General features: G+C 36.1%; 1 protein-coding gene across 2 annotated transcripts in view; it reads left to right on the forward strand.

Annotated features, from left to right (window-relative positions):
• Positions 1-12,804, forward strand: part of NCAM2 (neural cell adhesion molecule 2) — a 496,037-nt gene that overhangs the window by 290,833 nt on the left and 192,400 nt on the right. For both annotated transcript variants that reach the window (XM_044379816.3, XM_057306777.1), the window contains exons 4-5: positions 832-975; positions 7,537-7,674. In XM_044379816.3, the coding sequence (XP_044235751.2) occupies positions 832-975; positions 7,537-7,674 (282 nt within the window). The remainder of the gene's footprint in view (positions 1-831; positions 976-7,536; positions 7,675-12,804) is intronic.

Raw genomic sequence — 12,804 nt, forward strand, 5'->3', positions numbered from 1 at the left:
CATAAATAGAAGAAACATAAATTGAGGTGATCGTTTCACAGACAGAGTATTTGGAAAGATTTTTCATTACTTTGAATGATGAAAAGGAAGGTGCCTGGTGTTTTGCTTATAAACTCAAGAAATGACTTTTTTTCCTGTCAGGCACCATGAATTACTTTTGTGCAAATTTCTCAACAAACATTAATATCCATGTTCATTCATTCATTCAACACACTTATTGGGTGTCTACTACATGACAGGCAATATGCTAAGTCCTAGACACTCAGTTAAACAGAAAATGTCACTGGCCACTTGGTGCTTATTATTTTAGTGAGCAGAGAAACACAAATAATGAACGAACTTAGAAAAATACATGGATGCTAGATATACATGCTATAGAATTCTATAGTGAAGAAAGTGCGGTAAAGAGAGGGAGAATTTAATGGGGGGGGTGTTATTTTATCTGTGAAGGTCAAGCAGAAATCTGAAGGAATTCAAAGGAGCACAAGGCCCAAGGATGAGAACAAACCTGGAGTGTTCAAGGGATTGCAAAGAAGACAGTTTGTCTGGATCACAGGGACTAGGAAAAGAGAGAAGAAATCGGGATCAGAGTGGTGGGGCTGACTCCAGTTCACATAGGACTTAGTATGGCATTGTGAGCACTTTGAATTTAATTCTCAGTGAGATGGGAAGTTCTCGAGTAGAGGAATTCTGTTATCTGGCCTAAGGTTTTAAAGATCTAGAGTTAACTAATGATTTTATCATAGCATTAATCAGCACAGATTTGGGGATATGTTATTGGGAGAAGAGAGCAATAATACTTTTGTGGTTTGTTTTACTTTCTTGATACAGAAAAACTCACTTTCAAAGAAGTGGTATCTCCTCAAGAATTCAAGCAAGGAGAAGATGCAGAAGTGGTCTGCCGAGTTAGCAGCTCACCTGCCCCTGTTGTCAGCTGGTTGTATCATAACGAGGAAGTCACCGCTATTTCCGACAGTTAGTATTTTGGTAACTCCCTAAATTATATGTTCTCATAATATTGCAATTTTTAAAAAGACTGAATCTACCTGACTGCATATAGAAATTTTATTTTTTGGATCCCAAGCATCAAACGTTTTGAGAATCTTAAAGCTCTAAAGTAGGAGTTGGCAAACCAGCGACCACAGGCTGAATTCAGCCCCTCTGCTGTCTTTGACTGGCGTCATGAGATTACAGCCATACCTGTTACATAGTATCCATGGCTGCTTTGGGGACAGGGTTGAGCAGCTGTGACACAGATGGTGTGGCCTACCAAGCCTGCAATACTTATCATTTGGAGATTTACAGAAAAGTTTTGCTGATTATTTAAGAAAAAATTAGTACAAAAGTATAAGGATAATAAGTAAATGAAGAAATCAGTCCTGATGCATTCGAATTCTGCATGTTACAGTTCAAACGTCATCCCCTGTGCTCATCTATGTAATCTTAAAATAATATCTATATGAACCCCGTTTATTATTCTGGCACTGTTCTTTCAAAGACACCTACATGTTCTAAATATTATGGTAAGATGCATATGGGTAATAGACAGAAAAGTACATTCATTCAAATTGTCTTCATAATTTTGATTCAGATTGAGCTAAAATTCCAGAATAATATGACATCTGAAACTGAAAGCATAATTTGCTTACATTATGCTACTTTACCATTGTGCATTGGGAGCATTTTCAATTTAGAATATTTTTCAATGCACCTGCATTGCAGAGAATTATGAAATAATTGAATCTTTTCAAATACTTTCCTTCTTGGATGATTCCGTTGTGTGTTTCTAAGAGCTAAAACTTATAGCATAAAGGAGAGAAAGCAGATAGTATCTATTTTTGAATATGTATGGAGAACGTATCATAATCATGTTTAATAGTCATTTTTTAAATTTTGAGACAATTTTTCTCATCTTAGCATTTTCAGCACTTGTCACTTATTGACTACCTCTCTTTTTTTTCTGTTATAATAAGTTAGTAAGAAATCATACTTTATTTCCTCTTATTTCAGGATAACTGCTTTATATTTCATTAACACGTCACATGAGTACATGTGCAATGTATTTTCAGCTATTTTGCCCTCAATAGTAAAGAAAAGGCAGCTCTTTTATAGCAGTTAGATGACAATGTCTAAACATTTTCAGATTGCCTCATCTTAGGCTTCAAGTGTACATCTGGTTTATTGTAAACCTTAATTACATGAGGGTTTTGAAATGAATTATAGTTTTTAAAAGACACAGAGAACAAAAGCCTCAAAGCAGAGATTGATAGTCAAGCGGGATGCTGATGGAGGAGCGCTACTCAGCTACAGCTCACACATTTTTTCCCAGTATCCAGGGACGAGATGATTTGAAGCTGGAATGCCATTATGGCTCTACTCCTTTCCCTGGCCCAGAAGCTTTGAATTTTCTAACTGCTCTGTATCTAATTCAGATTCTTTCTCTGTAAACAGTGGGTTATTATCTCCAATTTCAACAATAGTTGTGAGTTTCAAATAAGATTTGAGGCACATAATAAATATTTGTTAAATGAATGAATTAAATATTTGCGTATATATCAGTTTCTCAACACAATGACATTTATCTTTCTCCTTCCTTCTCACTGAGTTTTTAAATCTTGAGAATCAGTGTTACCAGAATTATATGTACTCCGGTTATAACTAGAATTAAAAAATCTAATGCAGGGGAAGTGACTAGTCTAGAGTAAGCATGAAACCTGGCTCTGAGTTGCATGACAAGCAAAGAAAAAAGTGACAATTTTTTTTTTTTCCTTTTTAACTCTAGGATAGAAAGGATTTAGGTGAATTGTGAGGAAAGACAAACTTTTCTAACCTTTTAATATTGGAGGAACTCACCACATAGTTCATTGTTGAACAATTTGTACATTCATAATGGATTTATAAGAAATAATATTCTTCACCTGATTATACCTTGGATGGCCCCTTTAGTAGAGCTAATGGAATAAGATTAAGTGTATAACTATGAAAGGAACATGTAAGGGGATTTAGAATAATGTAGTGTGTCCAGGTAACTTTCTGAAGCCTTAATGTGGTACGTGAGTAAAATTTGCAGGCTCCAGATGATATAATGAAGGTTTGGAAATGTCCATCTTATTATCCATGCTTTTGGTAGCAGCTGCATGGTAAATACTTATAATTAAAATTCCAATAGAATATTTGAGTGGAGGTTTTCCATGTTGCTTCTTGAAAGGAATCCATCTGCTAAAGAATCCAAGCATTTAGGGAGTGAAGGTGGCATTTTGTTACAAAAGTTGAATATCCCAATGGAGGAATATGCTATTCCAGATGCTCAATCAACCCCAGCCCGTTTGAAAGTTATCCCTGGAATACTCTAAATGCTTTGATCATTGCCTAATGAAGTACCCTGTTTGTATCAAAAACCATAAATAAAATAATCTTGTTCAATATTTTTTATGTAATCTACTTCAAGTATAAAAATTCATTAAAATTGAACTAGTTATTGAAAACCTAGTATGTGTCATCTAGCATGCTGGATGGTGGCTAGTCCTAGTTAAGATAAACAAGCTCACTGCCTTCAAAATACTAATAATCTAATAGAAAAGATTAATAGAGAAATCAGTGAAAAGGTATATCGAGGTCTATGAGAAGGAAAGTGCAATGATAGAGGATGATAAAGAAAGAACATCTCAACCAGTTAGGGCTAAGGAGGGTGTCCAAGATGCCTGCAGAAGAGAGAAATAACTCTTAAATATGAAAAAGGGGTTAACCAGGCAAAGAGTGGTCGGGACTTTTCAGGAAGGGAAGACACCATCTGCAGCGGCCCAGAGGTGAAAGACACCATGAATGGTGCTTTCCAGAAACTAGAATTAGTTCATTATAATAAGAATTTATGAATAAGTGCAACTAGAATACTTATACTAATAGATAAATATAAACCAGGATTGATCATAAGGGACTAAGAGAGGAAACTGGAAAAGAAAGTTGAGCCAAGTCACTATGGCCTTGACATCTCTGTGAGGAAATCTGGAATTTATCCAAAGGGAAAATCACTAAAGGATTTTAATCAAGGCAATGACATGACCTGATATGAATTTGAGAAGGCTATTAGTGCTTCAGTGAGGAGAATGAATTGGATGGTGGTCAAGGCAAAACTCTAGGCACTGATAACAGTTCAAACACTTATGAAATAATTGCTGAAGGAGAAGGAGATTTAGACAAAGTGATGATAAAGAGGGAAGTGACAGGACATGGGGTTTGATTGGATATGCAGATGGAGGGAGATGGAGAAGTCAAGGATGACTCAAGGAGTTTGACTTGGGCAAATAGTTCAATGTAAAGACATGTGAAGACGAGACCATATGAGGAATCTCAAGTGGAGATAGTAAATTAAACTTTAAATTTGCTGACATTAAAGTACTTAACTAGCCTTCTCAGTAGCTATATCTGGTCTACAATTAAACACTTTTATAGTCATGTAATAGATCTCTGATCTGAGGAAAAATTGTGTCTCAAAATATAGATGGTGATTGAAGCCATAGGAGTAGATGAGACCAACCATCAGTAGCTGGGAATGAGAAGCAAAGAGGGCTAGAAAAAAAGATCTGCCTGAAGAAGCATAAAGCAGATCGCCTATTGAGTATTACCTTATTTCACTTATTTTTCTGAATGCAATAAGGAAAATTTGGGTTTTAATAATGAAAGTTCTGTATAATTGAGAGAAACAAATAATCTCTAATAATCAAATAGTTCTAATATCTGTAGTTATCTGTGATTGACTAAAGCAGTGCCTTCTTCAAATGTTTTCTGCCAGCACATAATCATGACGCACTTCTGTTTGATAGTTTACTTAACATCATTCCATGGACTTTACATACATACCTAGAATTTGACATGCGATTTTCATGTAGTTTGTTTTCTGTTTGGAAACATCGATATCTATTTAGATTTAGCAGGCAACTACTGAATTCCTAATATTCTAATAGTTTTCTCTCAACTGGTAAAATTAATATATTAAAATGGCTATTTGAAACTAAAATTTTACAATTAAAAGAAACACTGATTTATTCCCATCAAATTATGTATTATATACATTCAAATTATTTTCCTTTTTGTAACAAGTATTGCCTTCCTGATTAAAATAATTCTTCCCCTTACTATTTTTTTAACTAAATACACTATAAACATTAAGAGACATTAGAGTTAAAGGATAATACATATTTTAGTAATTTAAAAATATATTACGGTGATCAAGGTATAATTATGTGCATCCCTCTCTAAATTTGAACTTCTTAAATTGATAATTGCTTGCCACCCTAATTTCCAGCCACATGCTTGAATAGAAGATCTTTTAACTGACTTTGAAGCAATTCTGAATTTTTAGGAGTTCTGAGTTACTCCAGTACTTCTTATGAGTTTAAATTTAAAATTTCTTACAGATTCTTTTCCTCCAGACTTTTCTTGGAGAAAAGGAAAATTAACGAAGGGAAAGTATCTGCATAAATATTTGGGTCTCTCTTCTTAGGGTCAACCTAAAGAAGAAATAAACATTATGGGAAAGTTTGTGGAGTAGTCCCCCCTTGTCCATGGGGGATACATTTCAAGACCCCAGTGGATGCTTAAAACCACAAGTATTTCCAGACCTTATAGTGTTTTTTCCTAAAAAAAAAAAAAAAAAAAAAACACATATATATGATAAAGTTCAATTTATAGCTTAGGCACTTAATTTATAAATTAGGAGATTAACAGCAATTACTAACAATAAAATAGAACAATTTTAATGATATACCATAATAAAAGTTATGTGAATGTGGCCACTCTCTCAAAATAGCTTATTGTACTGAACTCACCTTTTTTACTTTTATGACGTGAGATGATACAATGCCTACATGATAAGATGCAATGAGGTGATGTAGGGTTAGGCCACTATAGACCTTCTGATAAAATTTCAGAAGGAGGACCATCTGCTTCTAGACCACAGTTGACTGACTGCAGGCAAATGAAACTGCAGAAGGCAAAACCATGGATGGGGGGGGGGGGAACTACTGTACTTCCTGAGCTGAAAATTATATCTGTTGCTCTATAATCAATATTTTCTATTTCTGGGATCCTCTGAATCTACATATTTCCACTCTTTGTTAATTTTCTCCTGCTTACCCATAGAAAGCATAGTCCTCCCATAGTCTGATCACTCCCCTATTTGTATTTGCAGCCCAAACTAGAATTGGTGTGGCATTAAGGAATTGCATTAAAGAATCACTATAGCAGATGAAACCCCAATCTGAATTGAACCCCAAACTGCCTGATACCATAGCAGTTAATTTCTCAGGTATACAAAGTCCAGTTGGCAGCAGGGATAGGGGTAGGACTGTACCCCATGCATCCTTTTAAAGCTCCAGGCTGGGGGAGCCTCTACCTTTTTCTCAGGGTTCCATGTTTGCCCTAACCTATCAAGCCAGCAGATAGGGAAAGAGCAGTAAACATTGGAATAGGTCCAAAAAGTAACCTTTGATGGTATAACAGTAAATATCCCAGAGATGAACACCTTAAACTAATGGCATTTCTACTTTACCAAAAGGTCCAAGGGGGTCAAGGATGTAGCTCTCTTATTTACCAAAGTATCTCAAATACTGTACATAGTAAATAGATGATGTTAAATGATGTATTAATTAATTAATACAAATAGATGATGTTCAGTGATGTATTAATTAATTAATTAATTGAAGATATTGCTTTTGCAACATGTTTTAAAATAGGACTAGAGTTCAGACCATTCTTTATTTGATAAGAAGGGAAAAGGTCTTAACACTGCAACAAAATTGTGATGATTAAAAACTCAGTCCAGACATCGTGGAAACACTGTCAGGCTGAGACGTTGCCTAGGCTAGCCAGATTATTTTAAGCAATCAACTAATGCATGACCTGTAACAGCTTATTTTTAATGTATATTCATGTGCGTCTACTCACACCTAAAATGAAATCTTGAAATAAAATTAAGTCTAATCTGTTCATTCCTAAAGTGGATTATCTGCATTTAGGGAACAAATTCAAATAAATTCAAGATATGGCCATTTTATATGTCCTCTATGTGACTTGAATACTTTTGTATCATTTAGCTGCCTCCTCAGGGTATGCAAAATTATTAGTTTAATTATTGTGTGAGGAAGGCTGTTCAATCAATTTTCTAACCCTTTTCCATACTCAAGTTGCTACATATTTGCAGTCAGAATATCTTCATGTCTGCAATATCTAATCTCTCAGCATTGTTCTTTTGTATATCATTTCTGCATTCAAAGTACCAAGGGGAAAATAATAGCCTAACCATTTTATGTGGAAATAAAGTCTTGAATGTGTTTTAGAAAAAAAGGTGTAACAAGGCAGTGTGGAGTGGAAAAATTGAAGCCATGAAATTACATTTTACTTTCAAATTTGAACTTGTTTGTTGATGAAAAGTTTGATAGTGTCAGACAAGTGCCATATTTTAACTCTCAGCAATTTAGAGCACGCTGGACTCTGCTTTCAATTACTGATATCATTTCCTCCTCTTTGCTTACTTTCCAGATCGCTTTGCTATGCTAGCCAACAATAATCTGCAGATTCTCAACATCAATAAAAGTGATGAAGGTATATACAGGTGTGAAGGAAGAGTGGAGGCTAGGGGAGAAATTGACTTCCGTGATATCATCGTTATTGTTAATGGTAAGCAGAGAATAATTTGTACCTCTTTTATTATCGCATGTTGGCAATATGTTTATTGACAAGGCAGCCATGCAAATGCAGCACTCTAATACACCTCTTCTCTACCTGGAGGAAATCTCCTCACCTCAATGATAGCATCTGTTACATTGTCTGTAGCCTCACGGGCAGGATCCTTAACTTACTTAACACCATCATCTTCTTTTACGAAGAGTCTGGTAAGAGAGTAGTTGCCTTTTGCTGGCTTTGTAGTTGTTGAGAGAATGCCGAGTGAAACATAGTAAAGTATCATATTAGATTTAATTTTTAAATTGCTTGAATCACTTGTTGTTTAAACTAATCTATTTAATAGTTTAGTAGGTTTTTTCAAATTAAAATTAATAATTGATTCCACAAAGAGATTAATAACTAACTTTATGGCATCACAATGACATCTCTTCTTCCAAACTTGGCTTCTCCTGCTATATTACCTCCCTGTATTAACATGACATTCTGTGAGCCCAGAAGATACATTAACATTATCGTAGTTGTCTCTGTCTTGGTAATCTAATCTGTAAATGACACGTGTACGGCATTTTTCAACATCTCTCGAATATATTCTACCATGATGCCCTCCATAAGAGTGCAGCCCTTTCAAATTGTTGTGTTTTTTTCTTTTTCTTGAATTGCTACAAGTTGTTTCCTCTACGGTCAGTCTCATAATTTCAACTTTTTCTCCATCCAAACTTTCAACACTAAAAATTGCCAATGCTTCCCATTACCTTCGAGATAAAGTCAAGACCACTTTTCTTGGCATAGGAAGCCTTTTATGATCACCAGCCCTCTTCCCTAACATTCAACCATGAGCAGCCTGTGCTTCAGCCATATGGAAATACTAGTAGTAACACTACACAAATGCACTTTTGTTTTTTCTTCTGCTTTAAAATAACAAGTTAGGGGCTCTTGGGTGGCTCAGTCCATTAAGCTTCTGACTCTTGATTTTAGCTCAGGTCATGATCTCAGGGTCATGAGATGGAGCCCCATATCAGGCTCAGTGCTGGGCATGGAGCCTGCTTAAGATTCTCTCTCTCTCCCTCTGCTCCTTTCCCTCTAAAAAATAAAATAAAATAAAATATAAAATAAATTAGTGAGAACTATAATGACAGGATTCTATAAGCAGAATGTCATTTGTTCTTTTTAGGATAGACAAAATATAAAATTAAGGAGTTAGCCACATGTTTCCTATGAGTTAGGGCAAGGATGGAGAAATAAATCTATGTCTTCTTCTGTATCCTATCCTCATCCTGCCATGAGTTATTGCTCCAGTTTCTTAAAGACTGAACACTAGGAATCGCATATAGATCTAAAAGAGTTCTTTGGCTGAGTAATTAATATTTCATTGTGTGCATATACCACATCTTCTTTATCCACTCATCTGTGGATGGACATCTGGGCTCTTTGCATAGTTTGGCTATTGTGGACATTGCTATTGTAAACATTGGGGTGCAGTTGCCCCTTTGGATCACAATGTTTATATCCTTTGGGTAAATACCTAGTAGTGCAGTTGCTGGGTTATAGGGTAGCTCTATTTTTTAACTTTTTGAGGAACCGCCATACTGTTTTCCAGAGTGGCTATACTAGCTTACATTCCCACCAACAGTGTGAGAGGGTTCCCCTTTCTCCACATACTTGCCAACGTTTGTTGTTTTCTGACTTGTTAATTTTAGCCAGAAATCTTACCATTTGCAACAACATGGATAGAACCGGAGGATATTATGCTGAGCAAAATAAGTCAATCGGAGAAAACCAATTATCATATGGTTTCACTCACATGTGGAATTTAAGAAACCAAACAGAGGATCATAGGGGAAAGGAGGGAAAAATAAAACAAGATGAATTCAGAGAGTGACACAAACCATAAGAGACTCTTAATCTTAAGAAACAAGCTGAGGGTTGCTACGGGGGAGGTGAGTGGGGTCTGGGGTAACTGGGTGATGGGCATTAAGGAGGGCACATGATGTAATGAGCACTGGCTGTTGTATGCAATTGATGAATAACTGAGCTCTACATCTGAAACTAATAATACACTATATGTTAATTAATGGAATTTAAATAAAATAAGAAAAATAAATAAATAAAAATAAAAGAGTTCATTGGTTTTTCACTACCTGCAACAAAGGTAGTTTGACCACAACGTTCATGCTGAAAGAGAAAGAGAATGTAAAAACACTGCTGTCTTTTTCTCTCTTCTCTAAGTTTGTAATTAATTGAGATTTGTGGATAATATGATGGAATAGACCAGACAGTATGACAGTAGAAATTACACATGCTCATGGAGGCGGCCAAAGGGCCAGGCCTTCAGAGGAGAAGCTTTTCTTTTTTAGAAGTGCAGAGTCTGGTATTTATCACGAGTACCATAATCCGGAGGTTTTGACCTTCAACACAGGGGGAAGATTTCAGTGCATGAAGAATAGGTTTAAAATGGAGGTATGTATCTAGTCTGTATCTCCATCTATTTCTATTACCAGTAAGCATCTCTAAACTATTTCTGTCTATTTTATACAGTAAACAAAGATAACTGGTACTATTTAGTGTAACTGTTGACAGCTCTCTACTGTGCTTTATTTCCAAAATAATTTATGTTGGCATATAAAAGTGTATTTTGTCACAGACAAATCATTGTGCTGAGTATTCTTTTATGAAAATGGGGATTATAATATTAGTTTTTACATGTAAAGTTTTGGAGGCAGTATATAAATATTTACTATTATATGTTATATATCTATCTATATATATAGATATAGATATAGATATATATATGTATGTCAAATTATGCATGTATTTTTACACTAAAACAGGAACTCGAGTCTGATATTAAAAAGGAAGTATTGGGACATCTGGGTGGCTCAGTTGGTTAAGCATCTGCCTTCAGCTTATGATCCCAGGGTCCTGGGATGGAGTCCTGCATCAGGTTCCTTGCTCAGTGGGGAGCCTGCTTCTGCCTCGGCCTGCTGCTCTCCCTGCTTGTGCTTTCTACCTCTCTCATTCTCTCTCTCTGAAAAATAAATAAATAAAATAAAAATTTTAAAAAGGAAGTGTTATGTAGCAGACATAACATGTTCACCTTTTATTAACTATTTTGCTATTATAACTTCTACCTTAATATATTTAATAAGCGTTCTAATCTGTTTCCTTCTAGTTTATCTGTGAATGTTTATACATGATTACATTTATTTCGAAGGAAGCATCATTCGGGTATGAGTGTGTTCAATTAACAGGGTTTGAATCTTCAGGTCCATCATGGTGTGCACTCAAACTGCAGTAGTTAGTTCTGTATGTCTGTTCCTATTATGTCAGGTTCACAAGTAGATAACATGGGATTGTGTTCTTTTGTGCCACTCAAATCAATCACGTAGGTGGTTTTCTGTTCTGTCGGCATCACACTGAGCCTCCCAAAGGCAAATCATTCTCCTTCCACATCCCAATTTCCTCTAACAGAATCAACTACAGATCCTAATCTGACCTTTGCTCGAACACTGCTTTATCTCCACTTCTTCTAATTAGTCACATTTTCCCTTCATGGTCACAAACTCTCATACCTTAGAATTCCCGGCACCACTTTTCTTCAAAATAACAGTGTTCACAAAGATCAACCATTGATTTATCCCCCTTCTGGATGACGCAGTTGGACCCTGTCAAGGGAATGCATTGACTAATGCCACCAGTTCGTTTGTGCTTTGCTCTCACATTCTGCCTTTACTTCAGCCAGAAAAATCATTCTGCTCCAGTCTTATTGACTCTTGTGCTGCTTACTGGCGACTGGCTCCTTTTAAATTTTGAACTCTCCTTAAAAGTATCCCCCTATTAGTTCTCTCCTTTAAAACCTCTTGAAGACATTTCAGTGAAGAGTTCAAGGGTGCAAAAAATAATAATAAAATAAAAGCAATAGCTTTATCCACATTATCTTACCTTTCTTCAATTACAAATTTGACTTGTTCTATGACCTTTTCCTCTGCTTATGTTGAAAGCCCTCTCTCTTCTATTGCTATTTATCTTTACCCTAACTGATTTGGGTTTTATCCTGGACCTCCTTTACTTGTCTTCTTCCCCCTCAAGTGCACTGGAGTCCTGACCAAAGGCTCCAGGTGACTATTTATGGACATTTCACTACTTCCTTGTAAAATCTTGGCTCTGGAAGAAGCTCTGTTCTTCTATTTTTTGTTCTTTGAAAACTTTTCCCACATGTTTCCTTTCTTCCAGTTCATACCCTTTTGTTTCAATAAGTAGTTGAAAGGTATTTTTGCTAGGTTCCTCTGTGGTACCAACAATATTAAATGTTAGGGATATTTTTCCTGAGCATCTGGGTGGTTCAGTTGGTTGGGCGACTGCCTTTGGCTCAGGTCATGATCCTGGAGTCCCAGGATCGAGTCCCGCATCAGGCTCCCTGCTCAGCGGAGAGTCTGCTTCTCCCTCTGACCCTCACCCAGCTCGTGCTCTCTCTTAAATAAATAAATAAAATCTTAAAAAGAAAAGGAATATTTTTTCCTTAACTCCCGCTACGACCTTCTTACTATATTTCTCAGTGCCTATGTATAGTTTTTCACAAATATTTCTCTCTCCTCCCTTGAAGAGGTTAAATGTCACTGCTCATGGACATGTGGATTATGGTGCTTCCAGTGGGAAAGTTGTGTATCCCCACCCAACTGATGACATGACTTGTTCTGGCGAATGGCTTATAAGCAAACACAGTCTACGCTATGACTGAAATCAAGTTGCTAGATGAATCACATTTCTTATCATGTTCTTTCCTTCTGACATGAAACTAGCATGACACGAGACACTTCTCCTTCACCTTGGACACCATGAGGAAGACATGTGCAGCAGAGTCCCAGCTGACATGCAGGTGCAGACACATAACATAAATAAGAAGTAAAGTGCATTTTTTTAAGCTCTGAAATTTAAGACTCATTTGTTATCACAGCAAAGCAGACACATGCAATGCCAGTGGCTTTTTCCTACTTAAAATAAGCAAATTAAATACTATCTGACCTAGGGGTACTCCTGAAATTACTTCCCTGAGTATGACACAGACATCTTATAATCCTATTTTGCCCTGATGGTGATCATTTCTTATTTTTTTATCACCTCATCTCA

This window comes from Ursus arctos, unplaced genomic scaffold, assembly GCF_023065955.2.
Source record: "Ursus arctos isolate Adak ecotype North America unplaced genomic scaffold, UrsArc2.0 scaffold_4, whole genome shotgun sequence".
Taxonomy (NCBI): domain Eukaryota; kingdom Metazoa; phylum Chordata; class Mammalia; order Carnivora; family Ursidae; genus Ursus; species Ursus arctos.